Source organism: Gigantopelta aegis, chromosome 6 (assembly GCF_016097555.1).
Source record: "Gigantopelta aegis isolate Gae_Host chromosome 6, Gae_host_genome, whole genome shotgun sequence".
Taxonomy (NCBI): Eukaryota; Metazoa; Mollusca; class Gastropoda; order Neomphalida; family Peltospiridae; genus Gigantopelta; species Gigantopelta aegis.
This window is the reverse complement of record NC_054704.1, coordinates 80,999,819-81,027,775: the sequence shown is the minus strand read 5'-3', so window position 1 is coordinate 81,027,775 and position 27,957 is coordinate 80,999,819. Positions and strand designations below refer to the sequence as shown.

At 36.2% G+C, this 27,957-nt stretch overlaps 1 protein-coding gene across 1 annotated transcript; it reads right to left on the bottom strand.

Moving 5' to 3' along the window:
• Window positions 1–109: 109 nt before the first annotated feature.
• On the bottom strand, window positions 110–27,899 carry LOC121374748 (p21-activated protein kinase-interacting protein 1-like). The gene is made up of 11 exons (XM_041501855.1): window positions 27,779–27,899; window positions 25,254–25,422; window positions 24,466–24,586; window positions 22,608–22,735; window positions 21,400–21,482; window positions 20,563–20,625; window positions 8,724–8,821; window positions 7,744–7,852; window positions 6,349–6,655; window positions 4,008–4,063; window positions 110–229 (listed from the first exon to the last, which is right to left on the bottom strand). Exons 1-11 carry the CDS (start codon window positions 27,845–27,847, stop codon window positions 110–112), a joined length of 1,323 nt encoding a protein of 440 aa, XP_041357789.1. The 5' UTR covers window positions 27,848–27,899.
• Between the last annotated feature and the right edge of the window lie 58 nt (window positions 27,900–27,957).

Genomic DNA, 27,957 nt, shown 5'->3' with positions numbered 1-27,957 from the left:
TACATTTGTTTTAGTAGCTTGATATTTGAGGAATATTGCCATATAGATAATACATGTTATTAACATTTTTAATGTACTTCTAAATACGTTTAAGCGTTACACCTCCTCCCTAGAAAAATCCTGCATCCGCCCATGTCTTTTGTTTAATATTTAATACTTCCACCCACTCTGCTGTATCCGCCAGCTTCTCAGTTGTGACTCCTGCTCGAGTTGACACTAGGTCCGCCTCCTGACAAAGAATACGTCGGCTGTCGAGTGTCAAAGATGAATATTTTAAATGAAGTGATTACTCTGAGGGTTTTCACATCCCAACGATTGGTATTTCAAAGGCCGTGGTATGTGCTGTTCTGTCTATGGGGAAAATGCTATTAATAAAAAAAAACGTAGCAGGTTTCCTTTTAGACTACGTCAGAATTATCAAAATTAATGTTTGGCATTGGTACACGAACCGGCCTCTGTGGCGTCGTGGCAGGCCATCGGTCTACAGGCTGGTAGGTGCTGGGTTCAGATCCCAGTCGAGGCATGGGATTTTTAATCCAGATACCGACTCCAAACCCTGAGTGAGTGCGCCACAAGGCTCAATGGGTAGGTATAAACCACTTGCACCGACCAGTGATCCATAACTGGTTCAACAAAGGCCATGGTTTGTGCTATCCTGCCTGTGGGAAGCGTAAATAAAAGATCCCTTGCTGCTAATCGGAAGAGTAGCCCATGTAGTGGCGACAGCGGGTTTCCTCTTAGAATCTGTGTGGTCCTTAACTATATGTCTGACGCCATATAACCGCAAATAAAATATGTTGAGTGCGTCGTTAAATAAAACATTTCTTTCTTTTTGGTACACGAAGCTGGAGAATATTCTTTTAAAGGGACGTAATCGGATTTCACTTGAAACATTCTAGTCTTGATGAGTTATTTTACATAAACGTTTAAAAATCATTTGATTATATTTGTAGTGTAAACTTTGCCTCGCTAGTGTCGTGGTTAAGCCATTGGACATACGGCTGGTAGGTACAGGGTTCGTAGCCCGGTACTGGCTCCCACCCAGAGAGTTTTAACAACTCAATGGGTAGGTGTAAGACCACTACACCCTCTTCTCTCTCACTAATCATCAACTCGCCGTCCTGGACAGACAGCCCAAATAGCTGAGGTGTGCCCAGGACAGCGTGCTTGAACCTTAATTGGATATAAGCACGAAAATAAGTTGAAATGAAATGAAAATGTAGCGTGAACAAGAACCGTGTGTTATATTTCATTATGTTTGTTTTGCTTAACGACACCACTTGAGCACATTGATTTTATTAATCATCGCCTATTGGATATCAAACATTTGGTAATTTTGACATATAGTCTGAGAGAGAAAATCTGCTACATTTTTACATTAGTAGCCAGGAATATTTTATATGCACCATCCCAGACAGGACAACACATACATGGCATGACAAATAGCCCAATGGGCCTACCGACAAGGATCGATCCCAAACCAACCGTGCATTAAGCGAGCGCTTTACCACTGGGCTACATCCCGTTCCTATTTTGTTATAATTACTTTGACCTGGTCAAACATTTGCATCTTACATTAGCTGTATTCAAGCCAGCTCACGCTCTTTTCATATTCACCCATCAGTCCACCACTTGCTAAATAATTTGGACGAAACTAAAACACCAAATGCTCTGACAGGGACTCCAGTCAGCACCGTGAGAGGTGGGATGAGGTGGGATGTGTGTGTGTGGGGGGGGGGGGGGGGGGGTGTAGAGTAGCTTAGAGGCCCAAATTTTTTAATGTTTTTTCTCTTGCTATATAATTTTGTTTAAATGTGCTTGTGATTTTCACCTAGTGAACCACTTCCAGTGTTCAAATTTCCAGTTTGTCAAAATCATTTTGTACATGTATTACATCTGCAATATTCTGGTGAACATAATTTTTTTTATCACTTACCCAACTAACAGTTAGTTCCTTAAATTAATATTGGCAAGACCGATTCACTAACAGTGATAATTCATGTGATATATTGTGTACTGCAATGGTCCATGTTAGTCATACCTCTATACTTCAATCAATTCAGCACTGATGGCCATACCAAGAGCTAAAGTTCCTGCTGCTATAATTCTCTAGATCCTTCAAACACGTTTTAGTTAACGACGCACTCAACACATTTTATTTACGGTTATATGGTGTCGGACATATGGTTAAGGACCACACAGATATTGAGGGAGGAAACGCACTGTCTCCACTTCATGGGCTACTCTTTTCGATTAGCCGCAAGGGATCTTTTATATGCACCATCCCAGGCAGGATAGTGCATACCACGGCCTTTGTTACACCAGTCGTGGTGCACTGGCTGGAATGAGAAATAGCCCAATGGGCCCACTGATGGGGATCGATCCCACACCGACCGTGCATTGAGCGAACGCTGTACCACTGGGCTACGTCCCTCCCCTGCACGGTAACCTACCTCACCATGATGAGGAATGAATTGTGACTAAGGGACATTAACAAAATTAACAGAGAGTACCGGTGAGATACACGATACTTCCATTGGGAGTTTGATGGAAAACCAGATATTAATGAACATGTTACTGGTACGATTCAATTCTAATTATGTGAATGTTTTGCAATGGGATGGATGAACAGTTTGTTTTGAATCAACTACTGATGATACTGTATCCATTGGAGAAGGTGCCGTCTGATTAATGAAGTTATTGTTCTTTATTAGAAAGGAAATTTTTTTTTAGCATGGATACTCTGGTGACACATTTATATTGGCAGAGAAACCGTTTATGTATGTAATGTTAACAACACAGAACCGCCAAGAAATTAGCATATGAATTTTCGGTACTGAATTGCATACTAATAGTATGTGGCACACCACCATCCCAAGTTGTTGCTACATGTGAGGTTCGATGGTCCTGTATGCATCTGTATGCAAGATATGGTCCGGACAAGAAAAAGTTAACAAGACGGACAGACGGACACCACCATACCATAATACGACCAATCATAGATAGGCATATACCAAATATGTACATAATATATGCAACATGATTTAGGCTACTAATGTAGAGTGCAAAAAAAGAAAAGAAAAAAAGAATGAAAGATAAACATGAATAATATAAAAAAAAAAAATAGTTACGCATTTCAACTCCCATATATGTATAAAAAGTACGAGTATTCAGTACTGTCCTAAAAATTAATAAACAATAACACAGTTGGAGCGTTTGACAACTTGAGCTAGCACACGTTTAGACAAAACAATTAATAACGGTGTCCCCGATTGGATGACATTTGACCTCTACTGGCTCTAGAGATAGCCGGGTTAGCTATTCCAGCTCACTTCTACTTGTAACAAAAAAGGTGGAAACCTTTTTTTAATTTTAAAATCCATTATAATTATTTGATAAACTACATTGAACAGTCAACAATAAATGCATTTATAGATTATTTCAGTATATTTTATGCTATTTTAAGCAGTTTGTATTTCACAAAAGCCTCTTGCCTCGGACTCGGGACACTCGACTCGGCAGAGCTCCGAACACAGGCGTTGACAATTGTTGATTGTGACCAGTTGCAAACTCTGGGTCCTTTGTTTTAACTGGAGTGTAATACCTTGTTAGCTTTCTCACCAAGGATGGTGTTATTGTAAACGTCTGTTTAATCTCTTGACCAGCTCAGAGGCTTTGACAAATGTCTAGCCTAGTGGCAGTGAATTGATACTATTGTAGGTCCGGACTTTATGGCAAACTTTAGAATCACAGACGTCTGAAACATCAGTTTGACCACTATTTATTTATTTATTTATTATTATTTTAAATAATGCACAAGATACCAATGTCTGGAAAACTGGTCTCGGAGATCGAGAATCGGTCCCAGACCGGTAAAAAGGGCTTTTCCCCACCTCTGGTATGCAGTTCCTGTTGTATATATTGCACAGGTAAACTCACTTTTAGCGAGAAAAACAAAACACAGAAACGATATATAAAATTTTTATTTCTATTATTTACTTCAAAACTTTCTTTCTTCTCTTTTTATTCTTCAACTTCTTCTTGCCCGTTGTTTTTTCTGAATCTGGAAAAACCAATGAACTTTCATGTTAAAACTGTGCTCACAGCTAGCTATTATACACTGAGCATCATCTAAAGTTTGGAGAGTCTCAACATTAACAGGGATGGGATTCGGAAAATTAGTGTGAGTAACTCATATTGGGGATATTTTGTAGGCCACCGAATGATGCAGTACACCACTGTTAAAGATTCGATATGTTTCGAAATTCGACCCTGCATTTAATGCACATTGCTAAATATTAAACAGCAGTTCTCTTACTATAATTTTCTAAAAAAAAAAAAAAATATATATATATAGACGAATGTTCAAGATTTTAGTGTACCATATTTTTCGGCATATAAGCCACTACTTTTTTTACTGTGAATTGCAAGGTGCGGTTTATAAAACGGTGCACTTTATTTATGAATTTTACGGTAACCGCTGTGCATATAAACCAGAATTTTTTTTTTCATTCTCATAATAATAATAATATAGCATACCAAATGACTGGGACTTAAGTATTGCAATGGAATGGCTATTTATTAATAGTCTAGTCAGGCTAGAAACAATACATCACTTGTGTATTGTTATACTTACAGTTTCAAAAATGGACTCGTCCGCGAACTTTCTTAGTTTGATTTCTGTAACATTTATTGTTAGTAGTGCATGAGATGTGTTTGTCAGATGTTCTAAAATGAAGTAACTTTCCTTTCCGTTATACTTTGTAGTAAACACACTCAACTTGCATGTTCAATATTGCAGATAAAAAATCCAGTGGCAGCCTAAACAATGTCACGTGATACAATTACAATGTCATGGCCATTTATGGCCAATTGCAAAAGCCGGACCTTAACAAGGACATCAAAACAGTTTCTTGATATCTTTAACGCCGCTGTTTCTAACCTGTTTATAATGTTTTTAATTAATATATCAAAATTTAAGTTTAGTACGAAGCTTGCGAATTAAAATCACATAATCGGAGTACTTGTAATGTTTGTATTAAATGTTGACATTTCCAATCTAATTGGCCCACTAATTTATACAGAGCATAACGTTGTTGTAATGTATTTGGTTATATTACATGTAATTATACATATATAATTCTCAGCAAATATATATATATATATATTAAAGGCTGTCGTTTAAAAGTTATAAAACAATGTCGAAACTGTAAACGATCGATAGGACTGCACGCTTAGTTTCGGTTCACTGCCACATATCCAGCTTGACCCGACCTCGTTTCAATATGTAATTTTTGCACATGGAACGTTAGTTAGGTTACAGAGAAACGCGTATTTCTCAATCGAGTGAGTAGATGTACTAGTAATTTTCACTTGTGCCCTTTTTTTTTTGGTTCACACTTTGTAATTAATACTGGAACAAATAAAATATTATCATGTATTTTTTTTTCTTTGCAACTAGTGCAAGATTACGAAATTAGCATTATCAAGTTCTTGTTCATATTTTCGTAAAAATAGCGGGGTTTGTCAACGGTGTTTTGTTTACGAAACTTTCCCATTAGGTGAAATGAAACTGAAAGCAACACAATCAACAATTATTTATTGTTTGAATTTAAGGGAGAATGGATCTCTTTATTATTATTAAATACAAACAATAGTTAACTGTAATTAAGATTGTGGCTTTATTTTAACTGCGGCTTATTTAAAGGTGCGGTTTATGTACGAACAAAGGTCGGAACTTGGTCTAAAAACAAGGGGTGTGGTTTATACACCAGTGCGTGTAATAAGCCGGAAAATACGGTAAGTAAATTTTACCTTTTGTACCCTCTGGCAGAAAGCCTGCCTGGGAAGGGAGAAGTGACTTTTACGTATTCAATTCTAGATTAGGGCCTGAACTATCCAATTTAAACTCTAGGAAAAGAGAGACTTTAAAATGTTCAGTGTTAAATTTCTATTATAATGTTTTAAATTTAATAAAAATTCACAATTTCAAAAATATTTATAAGTTTAAAAACACTGACCCAGATAATCAGATAGTACAGTTTCAGAATTCTCTGATCAAAATTTTAGGAGATAAGACTTTAAAATTTTCAATTTAAAATTTAAAAACATTAAATAAAAATTCAAAGTATTTCTCTATTAGTTTGTGAAAGGTGCCCCAGATGATCATTGCACCAAGTTTCAGAAAAAGATAAGACTTCAAAGGAAAAGAGGACGGACAGACGAACAGACAAACAGCAGACTAATTGGTCCTGAAAAAGCTCCACTGACTAATGTCACTGCGGAGCTAGAAAAAGATTAATGAAAGAAAAATATGGCTGATGTTATAATAGATATAAACAGTTGTACCTGCTTCTTCACTTTTGGACGTTTTCTTTTGTTTTTTGGACACTGGTTTACTTTTCTCCACATCTGGAGATTTCCGCTTCCTCTTACTGTTTGTCTCCCCTTTTCTAACAGTCTTTGACTGTTCGGGTTCAGAGTCTGAGGTATCACTATGACTGTCACCGTCTGCTGGAATCACCAATTCTTCCTCTTTAACTTCGCCTGTCGGGGGTTCCAATGGTTTGTCGGAGGGAGGCGCATACGGTGTCACAGCCACTGATGTTAAACGGAACTTGGTATCAAACTTTGCCAGCAGTTTTGATTTGACAGTCTAAAAATAATCAAGACATTCACATTTAATTAAACAATAATGAAAATAAAACTGGATTGCTAATTTTTCATAATTTAAAAAGGCTGGAAGAAAAAAGAATGGGTTTAATGATGATCTAAAATTGTTCAATTAGTAGGTTATTGGGAGAAAATAGAACTGTAACAGTTACATGTATTTAAAATTAATTTTCACTACTGATTCAGTTTCAAAGCGATTCAGTTTTGCATTATAAAAAAAAAAAAAAAAAAAAAAAAAATGCAATGCAATGCAACCAAAACCAGAAAATGTCAAATATAAATTGTTCTCCCATCCCTAATCATGCAAGACAGACCTATTCCATGACGTCAGCCCATGCAGAATAAATCTGTCTTGCATGGGATATGAATTTAACATGGGGAGTATTAGTACGTTGATAATATATGACTTCATATCAATGCAATTTGGTTAGTTTAAGATTGATACTTTGTTATTAAAACCGTTATTATAAAAGCTATCTTGTTAATTTGTAGTGTTAAATTATATTTAACACATGAAACAGATGCAGCAAATATAATAGTGTAGTTTATTTATGATAAAATGGTCAGATAAAGAAGTTACTTTTTCAGCCATCTTTGTTTGTTCATGTAAAATAATGGTTTATTTATCAAATGGATGGGAGAAAAAAACTCCATCAAATGCGGCCATGTGGGATAGAAAAAGTACAGCCTCGGTAGTGGAAATTTCTACCATCTCGGGTGTACTATTTCTATCTCCACATGACCACATATGATGGAGTCTATTCAACTGTTCTTTGTACATCTTCTACTTAAAACTAAACATACAAATTTCTGAGAGCATGCAATCTACAGGTCATTCAGATTGACGAACACACAAATTTAATCAATAATCTGGTTATCAACTCCTCAGTAAATAAATACAAACTGTATATAATGAAACCTCTCAAGACTGGACCCTCTATAAACCTGAATTCCCTCAAAACCAGTACACAATTTAACCTCTCTAAACCAGATCCCTCTTAATACTGGATATTTTTATTGGTCTCAAGAGTGTCCAGTTTAGAGGGGATTCACTGTACAAGCAAGTCATACCTTGGATAGTTTCAGTTGGTACACATTGATAACCCCATCACTGGATGCTGTCGTTACCCAGTGGCTTTTATTACCATCATATGACTCGGTCACTGCAATACCACGAATCCTAAAACATAACAGGGAATGATTTTTATAATAAAACATGATCAGTTCATATCAATGACTTGGAGATAAAAACAAAAGCATATATATGTATTTAGTGTCACAGTATGCGTAACAGTACATACCATGACCTTTGATATTTTGACATACCAGATGTGAGGTACTTCATGGGATGGGAACATGGGTCCACTGAGGGTGTTGATCCTCCAAATCATGCACCTCAGACAAAAGTTCTACTGACTGAGCTATACCCCTCACCCCCATACACACAGAGAGAGAGAGAGAGAGAGAGAGAGAGAGAGAGAGAGACAGAGAGAGAGACAGACAGAGACAGAGAGAGAGAGACAGACAGAGACAGAGAGAGAGAGAGAGAGAGAGACAGAGACAGACAGACAGACAGACAGACAGACAGAGAGAGAGAGAGAGAGAGAGAGAGAGAGAGAGAGAGAGAGAGAGAGAGAGAGACAGACAGACAGACAGACAGACAGACACAGAGAGATTTTATTGCATGGACTTTATTTTTCCATTTCTGTATATATATATATAACTGATCATCAAAGGTCTGTAACATCTGTACACATAATTTATCATTTACAAGTATTCGTTGGCTCGTGTGATAGACAGACAGACATTTATTATTAAGTGGTTTAACGTGTCCATGTACCACTATGGTTACGAACACGCCTATCCCGAGTCCGGCCTCCGATAAGACTGGGGGTCTGACTCTGGACAGGGAGACAGACAGAAAGAAGACAAAACAGACACATGTAGAAACATCCAAATATGAAGAAACAGAGAAACAACGAGACAGAGACCGACACATATACAGAGATTCCTTCACTGCTCTGACTATAAGATAAGCGTGGCGTACGAACCTGTTTGTTCCTGTTTCCTCGTGGTATAGCTCACTGCCTGTGTTGATGTCACACACATAGAGAACACCCCCTTCCCCGCCATACACCAAACACCGAGGCTGGAAACAGAGTCATTCATCAAACCTGGCAGATTTAAAATTACTAAATGCCGTGGACTATATTCAGGGTTTTTTTTTCAATGGCATGTTTTTTTGCCGTGGACATTTTCTTAACAGCAGGGGTTGCATTATATTGCATACGAAATTAAAACCCTAAACATTTAACAGACCCTATCCCATTTACTTGGAATAAAGATTCCTTGTAAAAGCTTTAATAAATTTAAAATGCACAATTAATACTGATCAGTGAAAAATATTTGTAACTGACAACAAAAAAATACTGTTTCTCATTTCTTTTTAAATTATGAATTGTACACTATTATTAAATGTTCCAGAATTAAACACATGGAGATACTTGAGGCTGTGATCACGTATATCCATAACTCACAAAATAAAATTTTATATACCGGTAAACGGAACCATATATGCACAGAGAAAATTTAAATATTGCATCAGATCCATCACAATGTAAGCATTACTATGGCAACAGATGGCCATATTTGATAGCTACTGATATTGTCATCACTGTCACCTGATGTCCATGCTTTCAGTAGATCTAGCCGCCTACGTTTCATTCTAACAATTATTTACCGCACTGCTTTCAGTACAAATAGATATCTTTTCATGCTTACAATTATACACTTCAGCGCTCACTGTATCTAACCATCTATTTTTCTAAAAGAGCTTCCCACTTTAAAAGATAATAAATACTGTTATGAGTTAGTCAAATTTATGTCAATTATTTCATGTTTATGCAATATTTAAAAAAAAAAAAGTTCTGACAGATGTTTTTAATAAGAATGCATAATGTCTACTAAAAATACAGACAAAGACTGAGACAGTAAGAGAGACACACAGACAGACAGACAGAGGGAGAGACAGGAGGGATGGATGGTAGATAGAGAGAGGGGAGGAGAAAATGTGACAGAGACTGATAAGGGAGGGGGGTGGGAGAGAGGGATAAGAAAAAGAGTCAAAGACAGACAGACAGACAGAGAGAGACAGAGAGAGTTGAGACAGAGACAGACACACAGATACACCATCACGTTTACTGCATATTCATAGCCTTTGGCTAATAAAAGCTTGCCTAATAAAAGCTTGCCTTGTGTGATCGCCAATATTCCACTCTGTAACAGCTGGTCATATGTTACATGTTAGAGACATTTGGCAATATAAACTAGTTATATCACCGGGATTAATCTCATCTTTTTTTTCTGTGCACTCATGGTCACACTGTATTTCAACTGATGTATAGCCATACAGTGCTGGTTAAGTGCAGAAATCTTACATTTTAACTGTGACAGGGTTCACATACTGTTTTCAAAACCAAATTCCATCACTTGCCATGACTTTTTAATATTTTCCATGACCTTTTTAGGCTCTGAAATGATTTTTCTGTGATCATAAAAAAAACAATTCCAATAATATTAGTGTTTTGACATGAAATGCTGGTCATTTAGGTAATTGGACTGGGTTTTTTTAATTATCAACTATTTCATTTTGATTAGTCCAAAATCAAAATTCCAGGCCTGAAAAATGGCATCTGCAAAATTGTGATTATTTGCTCTTTATATGAATACCTGACCTGACCACTCACTAAGTACACTAACCCTCACCCCTCACCGGTCCAAGCATCCCAATCACCAATCCAATCTTTAATGTATCAAAATGAAAAACCAACTGTTCAAATTCAGATGATGCAAAGATAGTGCAACCCAACTCATGTGGAGCATGCTCTCTCAATTAGTTCCATACCAAAATGGAAATACTGAGGAGTCATTTCTAGTACCATATGATTTTCATCTTTCATTTAAGGATAAAAAAAATTCATATCATTTATACCTATTTCCATGCTAATATATATAATTAAAGTTCAAGCACACTGTCCTGGGCACACAGAGAGAGAGAAGTTGGTGTTGTGGTCTTACACCTACACACTGAGTCGTTAAACTCACTCTGGGTGGAAGCTGGTATGGGAGACCTCAAGTCTGATGGCTTAATCACTGTACCACCGAGGCTGGTACAACATCGGATAATAACTGTTTATTGTTCTATTTATTATCTACAGCTTTTTAGTTTTTAGTATTCCTTTTTTAAAAATTTCTTTAACTTTGGGGGATAGCAACTATACTGTACACCGTTTTCAGAAATACTAACAAGAATTCTAAAGAATTTATTAACTTATTCGGTGTCACCAATAGATGCATTCACAGACGTTCATTTCAATCATATACATGGTTAAAAAATAACACATTTTAAATTAAAATTTTTAAAAATTCAAATACTTTTTTTAATAAATTAAAACCTTTTTCTAAACATGCCTCAAGATGTATATTCACAGTTGTAACTAGGAACCAGGTTTCACCGACATAGAAATGACAAATTGTATGCCATTACACAAAAAGCAATATATGTAATACTTCTTAAAATAGACACAAAAGTGAGGTCTATTTTACAGCAATGTTTTAGTATTATTATTTAGTATAATCAATATTAATCCTCAACATCAAACTAAAAGAACTGTCACTAAGAAGAGTGATAACACACAATGACCATGTGATGTCATCAAATCAGTTCTATTTGTATTGCTCTCTGCACCGTATGTCACTCTGTACCTATGTAAGGTACAACGCCGGCTTAATTAGTGCATGGGCAAACAAGCACACAAATACCAAATCCTAATAACTTAATGACAAAAAAAAGAAGAAGAGAGAAACATATATCAACAAGAAAATCATATCCTGTTCAGAATATAGACAAATTATTTGATTTATTTGTATCACAGAGACCTAGTATTTGTATGTGACACACTACCAGCCCAAGTTATTCCTACATGTGAGGTTTGATGGTCCTGTATGCATCTGTATTCAAAATAGGGTCCGGAAAAGGATTTACCATTTATGTGCAGTAGACCATGAAAAGTAGGTCACAGTGACCTAGTAATAGTATACGACACACCACCATCCCAAGTTGTTCCTACATGTGAGGTTTGATGGTCCGGTATGCAAAATATGATCCGGACAAGGATTTACAGTTATGTGCAGTAGACTGTGAAAAGTAGGTCACAGTGACCTAGTAATAGTATGCGACACACCACCATTCCAGGTTGTTCCTACATGTGAGGTTTGATGGTCCTGCATGCATCTGTGTGCAAGATGAGGTACCATAGTACAATATGATTTTCATCTTTCATTATTCATATCATAATTTCATTATTCATCTCATAATTTCATTATTCATATCATAATTTCATTATTCATCTCATAATTTCAATTTATTTTTATGCTTATATCCATTAAAGGTTTAAACCTGCTATGTCGGGCATACACCTCAGCTATCTGTATACTGTGTCCAGGACAGTGGGTTAGTTGTTAATTGCTAGTGGTTAGTGAGAGAAAGAGAGGGTGTAGCAGTCTTACACCTACCCACCGAGTTGTTAAACTCGCTTTGAGTGGGAGCCTGTACTCAAACGATAACGCCAAATGTTTCAGTAGTATCATTTAGTCAATATTAATCCTCAACATCAAACTAAAAGAACTGTCACTAAGAAGAGTGATGACATACAAAGACCATGTGATGTTATCAAATCAGTTCTATTTGTATTGCTCTCTGCACCGTATGTCACTCTGTACCTATGTAAGGTACAGCGCCGGCTTAATTAGTGCATGGACAAACAATCTCTCAATACTAAATCCTGATCATTTAATGACTAAAAAAAAAGAAGAGAGAAACATGTATCAAAAAGAAAATCATATGTTCAGAATATAGACAAATTATTTGATTTATTTGTATCACAGAGACCTAGTATTTGTATGTGACACACCACCAGCCCAAGTTATTCCTACATGTGAGGTTTGATGGTCCTGTATGCATCTGTATTCAAAATAAGGTCCGGACAAGGATTTACCGTTATGTGCAGTAGACCATGAAAAGTAGGTCACAGTGACCTAGTAATAGTATACGACACACCACCATCCCAAGTTGCTCCTACATGTGAGGTTTGATGGTCCTGTATTCAAGATATGGTCCGGACAAGGATTTACTGTTATGTGCATTAGACCGTGAAAAGTAGGTCACAGTGACCTAATAATAGTATGTGACAAACCACCATCCCAGGTTGTTCCTACATGTGAGGTTTGATTGTCCTGCATACATCTGTGTGCAAGATAAAGTACCATAGTACCATATGATTTTCATCTTTCATTATTCATCTCATAATTTCAATTCAGTTATATTTATTTTTATGCTTATGTCCATTGAAGGTTCAAGGATACTGTGTCCAGGACAGTGGGTTAGTTGTTAATTGTTAGTGGTTAGTGAGAGAAAAGAGGGTGTAGTGGTCTAACACCTACCCAGCAAGTTGTTAAACTCGCTCAAGTGGGAGGTTTATTTTACAGCGATGTTTCAGTGGTATCATTTAGTATAATCAATATTAATCCTCAACATCAAACTAAAAGAATTGTCACTAAGAAGAGTGATAACACACAATGACCATGTGATGTCATCAAATCAGTTCTATTTGTATTGCTCTCTGCACCGTATGTCACTCTGTACCTATGTAAGGAACAGCGCCGGCTTAATTAGTGCATGGACAAACCCTCACACAAATACCAAATCCTGATAATTTATTGACCAAAAAAAAGAAGAGAGAAACATCAGACCTTGTCTTTTAAGGTGCGCGAGTGTGAAAAATAATGCATGTTATACTTAACAAACAGCACACGTAAAATAATTTTGTATATTGACTCCCACTATTTACCATATGTAGCTGATAGAAAGACCCATTTAATAATATAAGAAGAAAAAAATGTGATGTAAACGGTAGAGTCCATGCAAACTTTTAATATATGACTGGTACTTATCTTTGCTATACAAATCAGAAAACATTGGTTTAATAAGACATCTTCGAAGATGTACCAATCCGATAAGAACTCCTTTGCCTATTTAATTTATTATTAATTACAAACAGTCCACTTTTGTGAGGTAATAGATCACAACATCTAATAAGGCTAACTCATTTATACTTTTCCTATAGTTATGAAAAAAAAGGAATTGAATTAAATAGTGGCTTCTGTAGCGAACACAAATGAACTCGTTGCGTAGTTGGTAAAACTGCCTCGATTAGTTAGCCTACAAAGCTTACGCGAGGTCCCGAAAATGGCAAGCGTGTGACTTTCTACTTTCTTTAAAAAAGAAATGAAGTTTAGACAAAGACAATTTAAAAGTAGACAGAATAATAAAAAGAAGGAAAAGAAATGATAATAGGTATGTAAGAATAGGCTTCCTCGTTTACAAAAAAAGTATCTTTTTTTTTTTATGACTGTTATTATTATTTGTTATCATCTTTTTAAAAAATCTACTAAAAGTTCATTTAAATATTTGTATTTTAGCCAGAGGTTAATGAATGTACATCTGTTATTTATATATGTATAAACTATAGTAACAGCAATCACAGCCGACTATTTAATTTTGGTTTGTTTTAATACATCTCATGTGACTATCATAATTTGATGCGCAGAACTCTGTGGCATTTTGACCAATCAGAGCTATCGAGGTCATATTATTTTTACTCTTGGAACTCTGGCTACATGCACACGCTGGTCTACTTGCCATTGTTACGCATTTAAGATGGCGTCTAAAATTATGATGTTTGGGGTTTTTTTTATTATGGCATCCCACATTTGCAATAAAATCCTTTGTAATGTCAGAGTTTGTATATTTTTTATCAACGACATTGGGACCATTCTAGACCAATAACATAACACTGACTTGACATAGATGTCAGAGCCGTTTGTAACTGGTAGTGGTAGGTTAAATAACGTGTTACAAAATGGTGAAGGAGGGAGACTGGTTGCGTAATTGTTGAATTAAAAATATCACATGAATATCAATGCCCCACTGAACACTATCAATTGAACTAATTGTAGGGCTACGTTTAGCGACTTATTTAAAAAATTAAAATAATAATACAACGAATCTAATTCAGTTGGTAGTGCGCACCTAAGATGCTTGGGTCGTAGTTCTAATTGAACCACCTCCTCAAAACCAGTGGGTTTTTCCCATCCCAACTATCCTAATCATGTTTGTTGTACACTATAATAGTGTGCATCAAATTATCTGAATAGTATATATTGTAATTAAAAAATCAATTTGTCTACATCAGTGTATGTCATAATTATATTTCTATAGCACTGCTCCTGAAATTCTTTAATAACTACATTCCTGAAAGGGAAAAGATGTCAAGACTACATTAATGAACCAAACAACATAAAATTAGAAGAAAATATTATTGGTTTATTGGTTCATTTTTGCAACACGTCTCTACATTTACATGACATCAGTGTGTAGGTGTGAGACCACTACACAGATTCAAAGCTGCTCATTTCAAAGATAACAGGTAGTGTCTATTACTACTCTAGTTCCACCCAAAATTTGAGTACTTTTTTTTTTTACAGGTACCCCAAATGTTTTAAGCACATGGCTACCTTGACACAGTAGTACAAGATGAAATAAAATTGCAGACACTTTTTGCCCAGATAAAACTTTTTTTTATTTTTTATAGCAACACACTCACATTTATCACCAATCACAGGACTTGTGGTGTTCACTTCTTTATCAAAAGTAAGACATGAATTACTTCATCAATTAATAATGCTTGATTTTCACTCGCCGTAGCATTTTGATGAGTGCTATTTTTCACTCAACTAAGCTTTTTGAAGTGTGCAATTTTTCACTCGCCATGGTTTTTCAAAAGCCAAGGACTGAAACATGTATCAAAAACAAGCCTAGCCACTCATGGTCCAAACACCTCAATCACCAATCCAATTTTTAATGTTTAATAAGGATTCATTTCTAGTACCATATTTTCCAGCCTATTACACGCACTGGTGTATAAACCGCAATCCTTGTTTTTAGACCAAGTTCCGACCTTCGTCCGTACAAAAACCACATCATTAGTACCATATGATTTTTATATTTCATTATCCATATAGGGTGTATACTACCAAATCAAATCTCATAGACGACAATAGTAACATAATGTGACTAAAACTCCTACCTACAGCATATCAATCGACATAAACACCACGGATATAAATACTACCACTTCTCATCCTTAAAGTGAATCAGAAAACATTGGGGGTCAAGCTGCTCATTTCAAAGATAACAGGTAGTGTCTATTACTATTCTAGTTCCACCCAAAATTTGAGTACTTTTTTTTTTACAGGTACCCCAAATGTTTTAAGCACAAGGCTACCTTGACACAGTAGTACAAGATGAAATAAAAAAATTGCCCAGATAAAAACTTTTTTTTTTTTTTATAGCAACACTCTCACATTTATCACCAATCACAGGACTTGTGGTGTTCACTTCTCTATCAAAAGTTGGGTGCACCTCAACTTTGACCCAGCCGGAAGTTATTTAGTTTAGTACTACTTTTAGGAGTCAAAAATCTGATAATTTCAATTCATTTATACTTACTTTTTTTGGCTTATATCCATTTACGGTCTAAGCCAGCTATATGGACTGTCTGTCCAAGAAAGAGGGTTAGTGGTTAAGAGAAATCTGTGTAGTGGTCTTACACCTAAACATTGAGTCATTAAACTCTCTCTGGGTGACACAAAAGTTGATACCATTGCAAAAAAAAGCAATATATGTAATACTTTGTAAAAGCAAAACATAGTTTTTTTACTGTAATGTTTCAGTAGTATTATTTAGTATAATCAATATTAATAATAAACATCCAAATAAAAGAACTGTCACTAAGAAGAGTGATAACATACAAAGACCATGTGATGTCATCAAATCAGTTCTATTTGTATTGCTCTCTGCACTGTATGTCACTCTGTACCTATATAAGGCACAGCGCCGGCTTAATTAGTGCATGGACAAACAATAACACAATACCAAATCCTGGTAATTTAATGACCAAAAAAAAGAAGAGAGAAATGTATATCAACAAGAAAATCATATCATGTTCAAAATACAGACAAATTATTTGATTTATTTGTATCACAGAGACCTAGTATTTGCATGTGACACACCACCAGCTCAAGTTGTTCATATATCTAATAATTTCAATTCATTTACATGTATACTTATTTTTATGCTTATATCCATTTAAGGTTTAAGCCAGCTATATGGACTGTCTGTCCAAGAAAGAGGGTTAGTGGTTAATTGCTAATGGTTGGTAAGAGAAATTTGTGTAGTGGTCTTACACCTACACACTGAGTCGTTAAAACTCACTCTGGGTGGGGAGCCTGTATACAAAAGTTGATGCCATCGCCAAAAAAGCAAGCATATGTAATACTTTGTAAAAGCAAAAAACATAAAATTGAGGTTTTTTACTGTAATGTTTCAGTAGTATCATTTAGTATAATCAATATTAATCCTCAACATCAAACTATACTCTTAAAAAAAAAAAAGGGAACTCCAATAAGAATTTACACTTGCCAAAATTGTAAGGTATATGATAAAAGTTAATTAATTGAGCAAATATTATAACCGGTAGTTCAGTATTACAGTAGGTTTTATGACCACCAAAGATCTTTAAAGACGATTGGAGTCAGAAGTAAAATTTGAAAGTTGACGGGGGTTTTTCATTAGTAGTGGGTGATACTGCCACGATGTGTCAGACATTCATTCAGTCAATGAGGTATACTGTTTATGAGTCTCCCAATGGCCATTTGAGAGAGTGTTCCACTCCTCTTGCAGCACCTGACAAAGTTCTGATAATGTGGTCGGCAGTCTTTGACGCTGATGCACACGTCTCCCTATCATGTCCCAGACGAGTTCAATGGTGGAAAGGTCTGGGCTCATTGCTGGCCATGGCATTTGATAGACGTTGTGCTGCTGGAGGTGAGCATTGATGATTCGTGCACGGTGAGCACGGGCATAGTCCTGAAAAACTAAATGTCGACCCACACGCCTAGCAAACGGGACGACAAAGGGTGTCAGTATGTTGTCCCAGTAGTACTGCCCAGTGACCCTTCCTTGCACAATATGGAGGGGGGTTCTGTCAGTCATAGTAATAACACCCCACACCGTAACCGATCCACTGCCAAATCTGTCATGAAATCGCATTGTGAAGTTGGTGTGCCATTCCTTCGACAAACCCGACCACGCCTGTCAAGGAAGTCCAAAGTGAATAGGGACTCATCTGAAAACATGACACGTGACCAGCGACAAATACCCCAGTTCTGATGTTCCCTACACCATTCACATCTGTGGGCAATGTGATGATTTGTCAAGGTAGACACAACCCGGTGCCATTGAGCACGAAGATGGGCTGCATGAAGAAGATTTCTAATCATCTGACCCATAACTCGGGACACCAGTAGCCTGATGAAGGTTTGCAACAATTTGATTTGCCGTTTGAGCTCGATTTCTTATAGTCTGGTTACGGATGAATCGATCCTGTACTCCTGTCGTTGCCTTGGGACGACCTGAACGGGGTCGATCATCAATATTTTGGGTTTGTTGGTACCTGTTCCATAGTCTGCTAATCACTGACTTCGAAACATTGAAGGTGTTGGCCACTTCAAGCTGACTTCTGCCCGTTTGCAGCATGCCAATAGCCCGTAGACACTCATCACGTTGTATACGCCGCATAGCAAATTCAAACAATAAAAATGACCAAAAACAAAACAATAACAGAATGAAAAAGATTGACAGAAAAAATGTTCCAGTGATTAATCAACCTTCCTGGAAATTGTCAAAATCAAGAATGACAATTGCATGATGCATGTGCAAACTATGGAATGTGTTTCGGTGTGTTGATAAACAGACTTGAACGTTCTTTACTAGGATGTTTGTGGTCAAAACGTATGTTCGGTCTAATAATTGATATTAACATTAATATTTCAGGTTCCGCTACTTTTTTTGAAGAGTATAAATGAACTGTCACTAAGAAGAGTGATAACACACAAAGACCATGTGATGTCATCAAATCAGTTCTATTTGTATTGCTCTCTGCACCGTATGTCACTCTGTACCTATATAAGATACAGCGCCGGCTTAATTGGTGCATGGACAAACAATTATACAATACTAAATTCTGATAATTTATTGACCTAAAAATATATAATCAAACATCAAAAAACCAGTCTAGCATACGACCACTAGCTCTCGAACTCCTTAATTTTATCAGCAATGTTTCTTTAAAGGTTAATTTTATAATAAATTAAAGATAAAATCAGACCAAAAATGTTTTGCCAAGATGTATTCAAACATCAGATGATGACATTATGTACATTTTCATTTCTAATAAAGGCCATTTCAATTTTATAAAAACAAATATTGAAAATTCTGCATTAAAATTGCTTTTTGGCATAAAAAGGAAAAAGGACCAAGAGTTAACTTTCTTGAATAGTAGCATAGTCTGTATGATTTTCTCTTGAATACTAACGCAAGTTGTTGGATTTGTGGATAGTGTATGTACTAGAAACATTAAAATGACGACACGTATAATGTGTCCGTGTTTTTGGATAAAATTTGCAAAATTTAGCATAGGTATTTTGTAAGTCGCTTTTCAGCACTTACGTAAAAGCAAAAGTAGGAATAACACTTCCTACTCGTTACTGGGAATACAAAGTATCCAGTAAAATATATTTAAAACCGTACAGCTCATAGTTCATATCTTTATCATAATCAGTGTTCTCGGTGCTCCATTTAAGTGGGGCGGGCCCCCCTGCAATTGTAATTTGCAGTCCTCCTTTATTTTTCTGCACTATACTATATTTTACAGCACCTATCTCTGCTATTTCCAAATGCACACTTTTTTCCATATAAAAATAATCATCAGTCTGCACACTGGACATCAACGGAAACAAGCTGTTTTGTGTATGAAAAACAACTGACGAAAAACTTCAGTTACCGTAACGTAATATAACAGTATTGTTAACAGCCTCTATTTTGTCCCATACATGCATCCATTTGTATGTTTGATACACACAATAAAAGTTATATTTTCTTTGAGCAATTAAAACATTTTATTTGACAATCTCCAACTGAAAAACCACTTATTTTGCACCAAATTTGTCACATGATCGGACCGGTAATTCTGTCTTTTGTTTCCACTAACTATTGTCTGATATTTTGTCCTCGATTGCAGATTTAATTGGTTATAACTAACGAATTTTACTTTTTGTCAAGTCTGTCATTCTGTTTATTCAGCAATTCTTGATAAATTATTATAAACTTTACATTTGGGGCGATATCATCGGTATATCTTGGGTGCCAAATAATATATACACCACCTTTTCAAAAATGAAACTACTTTTTATCAGTTAGTGATATCAAAGCGATCGATTCATTCAATGATGGAAATAAAATTAATAGAATTTTTTTTTTTATCCCACTTTACGGGATGACTTTACAAATATCTTTATTGTTTTACATACATCTTGAAATCTTTTTCATTATTGTTTTTTTATTATTATTAAAACTTTGATCAGTACAGCAAAATCAAAATTGCTTGTGAATGTCAGACCGACAACATCAGTCGGCTTGTATTTCGTATGAATGTTTTTGTACCAAATAATGAGAGGCAAATAAGGAGTACGCCTTTCCACAAATTCGACCAACACACAACCAAGCTTTCCCCACCCCACCTCCTTTTTTTGCAGGTTTTTTTTTTTAATGGTGTGGTGCCGTGCAGCCGCCCTCCTTTAATTTTCATCCATCAAGAACCCTGTATGTTATGTTAACCTTCAATTAATGTAACAGTGAGATTACAAACTTACATCAAGAAACACAGCACTGTTGATTCTTCTTGGAGCAGTGATAGTGACCTGTACAGAACATGTCTGTAAACAAAAAAAATTAGTTGAAAAAGAGAGACATACAAATAATAAGCAGTATTTCTGTACTTAAAACTTAGTATGACAACTTCTTAAAATGTTCCAGCTTGATTCAGAATAGTGTACATAAAATATCTGTCATAATAACCATATCAATATATGACTACACATTTTGATATTGACTACACACTTTAAAGTAGTAGTTATTGCACGGTTCCGACATATTTTGTCTTTTTGATGACATGCATTTAACATTTTGCTTGAATCATTGTACACTACATAGCCTAGTGGTAAAGCGCTCACTTGATGCACTGCCTGTCTAGGATCGATCCCAGTCAGTGGGCCCATTGGGCTATTTCTCGTTCCAACCTGTGCACCACGACTGGTATATCAAAGGCTGTGGTATGTCCTATCCTGTCTGTGGCATGGTGCATATAAAATATCCCTTGTTACTAATGGAAAAATGTAGCAGGTTTCCTTTCCAAGATTATCAAATGTTTGACATCCAATAGCTGACGATTAATAAATCAATGTGCTCTAATGCTGTCGTTAAACAAAACAAACTTTAACTTTGTACACTCACACATGGAAAAACTTTGTAATTCTGAATATACAATAAATGCCTCACTCATTTAATGGCTTAATAAAATAACAGAACCATGTCCATGTTGTTCAAATTTAAAAATATATATTTAACTCCATGTTGACCAAACTACCAATTAGACCGTTATTATCAGGTCACACATTTTTTCTAAAATTACATAGTAAAAATGCAGTTACCTCCACCTTGTAGACATCTATGGTATTATTGCAAACAACAATGTAATGATTTCCATCTGGTGACCACTTAACTATGTCAGCAACTGGAAAATATTGCAAAACAAAAGAAATTAGATCTGGTAACACGGTTCATGAACAGGGCTTCTAGAATTTTATAAAAATCCACGAGCCATGGGATCAGTGATTTTAAAAATTCACTAGCCCTACTTTAAATAAATACAATTTTACTAATAGTAATAATCAGATATGTCACCTAAAGAGGGAGATTGAGCTTAAAAATCCTTAAATCAGGACAGGATATTCATATTGATAAAATATGTAACTGCAGCATTTGACATGGGTTTTTTCCCACTAGCCATCGGGCTAGTTATAGTAATTATTTACTAGCCCAACACTGAATATCACTAGCCATAGGAGTGGGGCTACCATAATCTAGAAGCCCTGATGAATATGCATTGTTATCAATCAAATTCACGGACCTTCTGTAACATTTTAAAGATTTTCAGTGGGAGTATGCAGCATTTGCTTGAAATGTTACTTTATTGCTCTTTGCCAAGATCAGTTTGGACAGAAAGAAAGAAAGAAGTGTTTTATTTAATGACGCACTCAACACATTTTATTTACGGTTATATGGAGTCAGACATATGGTTAAGGACCACACAGATTTTGAGAGGAAACCCGCTGTCGCCACTACATGGGCTACTCTTCCAATTAGCAGCAAGGGATCTTTTATTGCGCTTCCCACAGGCAGGATAGCACAAACCATGGCCTTTGTTGAACCAGTTATGAATCACTGGTCAGTGCAAGTGGTTTACACCTACCCACTGAGCCTTGCGGAGCACTCACTCAGGGTTTGGAGTCGGTATCTGGATTAAAAATCCCATGCCTCGACTGGGATCCGAACCCAGTATCTACCAGCCTGTAGACCGATGGCCTGCCACCGAGGCTGGTACAGTTTGGACAGATTTTAAGAATTAAAAAGTGTTTTAAAAAGAAATACAGCCTACCTCCCTACCCTAAATGTTTTTCACATGTAACTGGAACCACACATATTGTTTTTTTTCGCCTAAACAAGAATTAAAAAGTGTTTTAAAAAGAAATACAGCCTACCTCCCTACCCTAAATGTTTTTCACATGTAACTGGAAACACACATATTTTTTTATTTCGCCTAAACATGTCAAAAAGAAATAATCTATTTAATTTTCACCTTGTTTTATGTTGCTCACATAAGCTGATCGACCTGTCATTAAATTCCAGGTATGTAGTGTCTTGTCTTTGCCCACAGTCAGTGCCATTTTACCACTGGGGTGAACGGACAGACAGTTTATTCCACCTCTGAAATGAGAAGATGGGTTGCAATTAAGTACAAATACATTCAAATAGTGCTGCTAATTCCTGGCTAACTACTGGATTTATCAGTCAATTATTTCTTATTGTATGCAAAACCATAAGCTCATACACAGCCAAACCCACACAAACAGATAAAGTGAATGCAGTGAAACTCCTCTAAACCGGACATGCTTAGGACCAAGTAAAACATCTGGTTTTCAGAGGTATCTGGTTTACAGAGGTTCTCTTCTGCACATGTATTTAAAAAGGGACCATGAAAAACATCCAGTTTTGAGGGAATTCCAGTTTACAGAAGGTCCAGTTTTGAGAGGTTTCACTGTATACAAAAGCATTGCTGTGGATCACATTATAACAGAACTGGGGTAGAGGATATTCGAACTACTACATGTAATAAGGTTTTTCTTACAATAAAGAGAACACCTAATAAAACTAGAACTCAATATCATGTTTAAAAAACAGAAATAAAAATAAGCTTGGGCTAAATATCTATAACAATCCAAAGAAGTTTGTAAAAAGTAAAGTTTGTTTTATTTAACGACGCCACTAGAGCACATTGATTTTTTATCTTATTATCGGCTATTGGTCGTCAAACATATGGTCATTCTGACACTTTTGTTTTTTTAGAGGGAACCCGCTGTCGCCACATAGGCTACTCTTTTACGACAGACAGCAAGGGATCTTTTATTTGCGCTTCCCACAGGCAGGATAGCACAAACCATGGCCTTTGTTGAACCAGTTATGGATCACTGGTTGGTGCAAGTGGTTTACACCTACCCATTGAGCCTTGCGGAGCACTCACTCAGGGTTTGGAGTCGGTATCTGGATTAAAAATCCCATGCCTCGACTGGGATCCGAACCCAGTACCTACCAGCCTGTAGACCGATGGCCTGCCACGACGCCACCGAGGCCGGTAGAAGTTTGTAAAGTATGTGGGTAATTGTGACCTATCCATAGTTTTTAAAAACTACACTGATTATTTAATCATCAACTATTGGAAAAGAAAAAGAAAGAAATGTTTTATTTAACGACGCACTCAACACATTTTATTTACAGTTATATGGCATCAGACATATGGTTAAGGACCACACAGATTTTGAGAGGAAACCCGTTGTCGCCACATAGGCTACTCTTTTATGACAGGCAGCAAGGGATCTTTTATTTGCACTTCCCACAGGCAGGATAGCACAAACCATGGCCTTTGTTGAACCAGTTATGGATCACTGGTCGGTGCAAGTGGTTTACACCTACCCATTGAGCCTTGCGGAGCACTCACTCAGGGTTTGGAGTCGGTATCTGGATTGTAAACCCCAGGCCTCGACTGGGATCCAAACCCAGTACCTACCAGCCTGTAGACCGATGGCTAACTACGACGCCACCAAGGCCGGTCAACTATTGGATGTCAAACATTAAAAAAATTTGACTTGCCGAGAAACCTTGCTACATTTTTCCATTTGCAACAAGGGATTTTTCATATGCACTTTCCCAGACAGGACAGCACATACCATGACCTTTAATATTCCAGTCGTGGGGGCACTGGTTAAGACAAAATTCATTAAATAGTTTCCTGCTGGTACTAAAATCTGGAATTCCAAAAACAAAATCAGAATATGTTTTCGTCCCCCAGAGAATCTGATATAAAGTTATATTCATATTCATAAGCTTTTTGTCTCCTCATAAAAGATTTTGATATTTAATAATAATAAATGATAACAAACTTGTGACCCTTGAGAATCTTGAGACATTCCCACGTGAACGACTTCCACACGCAGAGATTTCCGTCTTCAGCACAGCTGAACAAGTGTGTCCCTTTGAAAAACTCCAGACACATCACAGACCCTGAAATAACCAAGTACCCATAATACACCACACATAAACAGCCTGGCTGTAATAAATGTATATGATTTTCAATCCTAGTGTCTTTATTCTGGGTTAATGATATCATTTGCCAAAACAAAAATAATCTGCTTAACAATCTGACGAAGGGTGAACGTGTATTAAATATGTTATCAGTGGTACAGTAATTACAGGGTTTGAAATTCACCAAAAAATATGGTGGCCCAAAAAATAATGCATGTATGTTGGCAAATTATGGTAAGCAAACCACAAGCAAGATTTTAATATGGAATATAAATATTAGTAGTCGCCCATGTTATAGCTGTAAAGAAGATATTATTATTTGGCCGACTAACGCCATTTTTTTTAAAATAATTAAGTCGCCCAAACAGGACACTGGTCGCATTTGTTTCGAGCCCTGAATTAAATACAATATCAGTGAGATAGTTTATTATGTTGATTGTTAGGAGTGCAGTGATGTTAGTCGCTTGAAAAACATTGATGATTTTGCTATTTAAAGCCATTTTTCATTTCTAGTATTTTACCTTGTTTCAAGTATGCCATATTTGTGTGTTCTATTATTGACTTCACAAATGAAGTTGCTGATACAATAGGACATATACTGTTTGAGTGAATTTGGTCTTGTGCATTCATACTTAAGTTTATTTACCCATGTGTTGAACTAAAGAGCCCATTTCTTTTCTCTTCCTTAGGTTAAACAATCGTATGGTTTCATCTGTACTGCCCGACGCTAGAATGCCTTTCTGAGATATAGCAACAGTCTTTACACAACCAATATGGGAATGGTCAGTGAAACTTGCCTCCAAGTGATAGACACCCTGCAAAATATACATTATGTAACATATAAATATGAACCATCAAATACATGTATTAAAAAATATGCAGTTTTTTCCCTCTTTGGTTCTTTGAATTGTACAATACAGGACGAACGAATGAATGAACAAGTGCTTACGACACCAAGCACAAAACAAACTTTGGCAGAAGGAATTTTTATGTCAATGAATTTTGTTGTTTTTTAAACTTTTTAACAAAATCTTTACCCAAACCCCTTTAAAATTAGGGGCGAGACGTAGCCCAGTGGTACAGTGCTCACTTGATGCGCAGTCGGTTTGGGATCGATCCCTGTCGGTGGGCCCATTGGGCTATTTCTCACTCCAGCCAGTGCACTACGACTAGTACATCAAAGGCTGTGGTATGTGCTATCCTGTCTATGGGATGGTGCATATAAAAGATCCCTTGCTGCCAATCGAAAAGAGTAGCCCATGAAGTGGCAACAGCGGGTTTCCTACTTCAATATCTGTGTGGTCCATAACCATATGTCTGATGCCATATAACCGTAAATAAAATGTGTCGAGTGTGTCGTTAAATAAAACATTTCCTTCCTTCCTTAAAAAAATTTCATTAGAAGGATCGTCAACATTTTTATAAAATGTGTTATCAAAATATCTTGTAATATTACATTATTAGTCATAAATATTTAGTTTTTTCACATATTGTAATTAAAAAATATGTATTACTAGAGTTAGTAACCTCTAGCCGGGTGCACTGCTGTTTGTTAGATATCCAAGTCTTGCCACTAGACCATGCATAAATTGCATTTTGTAATTATCATCAAAATATTATATTACAATGAATCCCAAGTACTCGGCCGTTAGAGAGCTTGACAAACATTTAACTGTTATAGATGCACACCAATGGAACCTGGACTTTTTCCTACACACAAAAAGTATAGCGGAACTCATCTATTATTATTATTGAGGGTTTTTTGTCATTTATTTGTTATTGTGTTCTTTCTTTTATTAATTTTTATTGTTTATATACATTGTATAAGTGCCTTGATAGCAGATGTTTCTTACATATACTTACTTTTATATATTACGTTATGTATATAGGGGTGGGGGCAAATTTTTTATATCTGAATCTGCAACTATTTTCTTCCAGTCCGCACCCACATTCAACAATTTTTTGGTTAAGCAGTCCTTGATTTTTTTAAATTATAGGCGAGTGGAAAATCGCACACCTCAATATGCTAAGGCGAGTGAAAAATCACTCTCTAAAATAAATAAAATAGGCAATGTAGATCCTATTGGATTTTGACTGGTACGTCTACAAAATTGTCTATTAAACCAGTATTTCCCAATTTGTTCAACAAAGAGAAATACCAGTTTAACGACTGCATGTAAGCCACTGCCATGTTTTAAATTTGTATTGTTTTAATAAAAGGACCTTCCTATCAGCTAAATGAGCTATGAAAAATGTTGATTTTTGTAAAGAGTGGAAATAAATATACCCATCTATTTTACGTGCGCCATTTGTTGAGTGTAATGTGTGCTGTTTTTCACTCATCAGATTGAAATTACGTGTGCTGTACAAGCGCACCTGCGCACCTTAAAAAGCAAGGTCTGGTTAAGCCTAAATATGTAGGTGCTGATAGGTTTCTACCTGTAGTGTGTGTATCACTACAGGGCACAATATTTCACGAGAACCGTTGTTCTGTTCGCATGTTGGTTACGCAACTTTAAAATCACGAGAACTGACACTATCAATTGGTTATGTGGTGAACAATTACATTCTAAACTTAAAAGTACCATATATCAGTAATGAAAGTGAAAATCAGTTTATTTTTTTGAACCACCAATGTAGCACAGAACCGTAGGTACTAAGGTAGGCCTAACTCATCGGTTGCGAGAACAATATTCACATAACTAAACAATCAGTTATCAAAGTAAAACTCATGTGAACTAACTTCCCCGGTGGCATGAGTTCGACCCGTACCTCCATTTCAATGGTTAGGGTAGTTTTAGGGATAGGGTTAGGGTTAGTCTTTAGAGCTCTTGATATAGAGAGGTACAGGTCACTTTCCTTTCCGGTTACCTAAGATTTTGAAATATTGTCCCCTGCACCGATTAATATACATGTACGGTATAATATTTATTGGCGAACTCGAAAATTATTAATGTAATGGTATTTAATATTAATCATGGGATTAGTGTTGTATTACATCGGAAATCTTTGCTACTCTCGAACGGCAGAGTACTCGGCATTATTGTGAAAATAAGCAAGAACGATAATACGAAACACGAGGATACAAATCAATGTGGGTATTGTTTTAAAATATTTATAACTAGATATTCAATGTTGTTGAGATTTCAAGTACTTATGTATGTATCGTACATCAGTATCGGACTTAACAAGTCTGTAACCCAGTAATAACTCTTCGTACGTCCCTGCAACCACCTCCATCCCCACGTGTTTTTTTTCGACAGAGTTCTCGTCCTTTTGCTGGGTTTCGTACTCGGGCTATGGCCTGGGACTCGGACATGAACTCCAATTAAATCCGGACGCACATATTG

What these genes read in the sequence shown, in the direction of transcription:
- LOC121374748 (XM_041501855.1), bottom strand. Translation starts at nt 27,847, where the DNA reads ATGGAGGTGGTTGCAGGGACGTACGAAGAGTTATTACTGGGTTACAGA. An exon ending in CTCTTTAGTTCAACACATGG is followed by an intron (nt 24,587 to 25,253) that starts GTAAATAAACTT and finishes TGGTTATTTCAG; the next exon opens with GGTCTGTGATGTGTCTGGAG. An exon ending in GAGGAAACAGGAACAAACAG is followed by an intron (nt 7,853 to 8,723) that starts GTTCGTACGCCA and finishes GTTATGTTTTAG; the next exon opens with GATTCGTGGTATTGCAGTGA.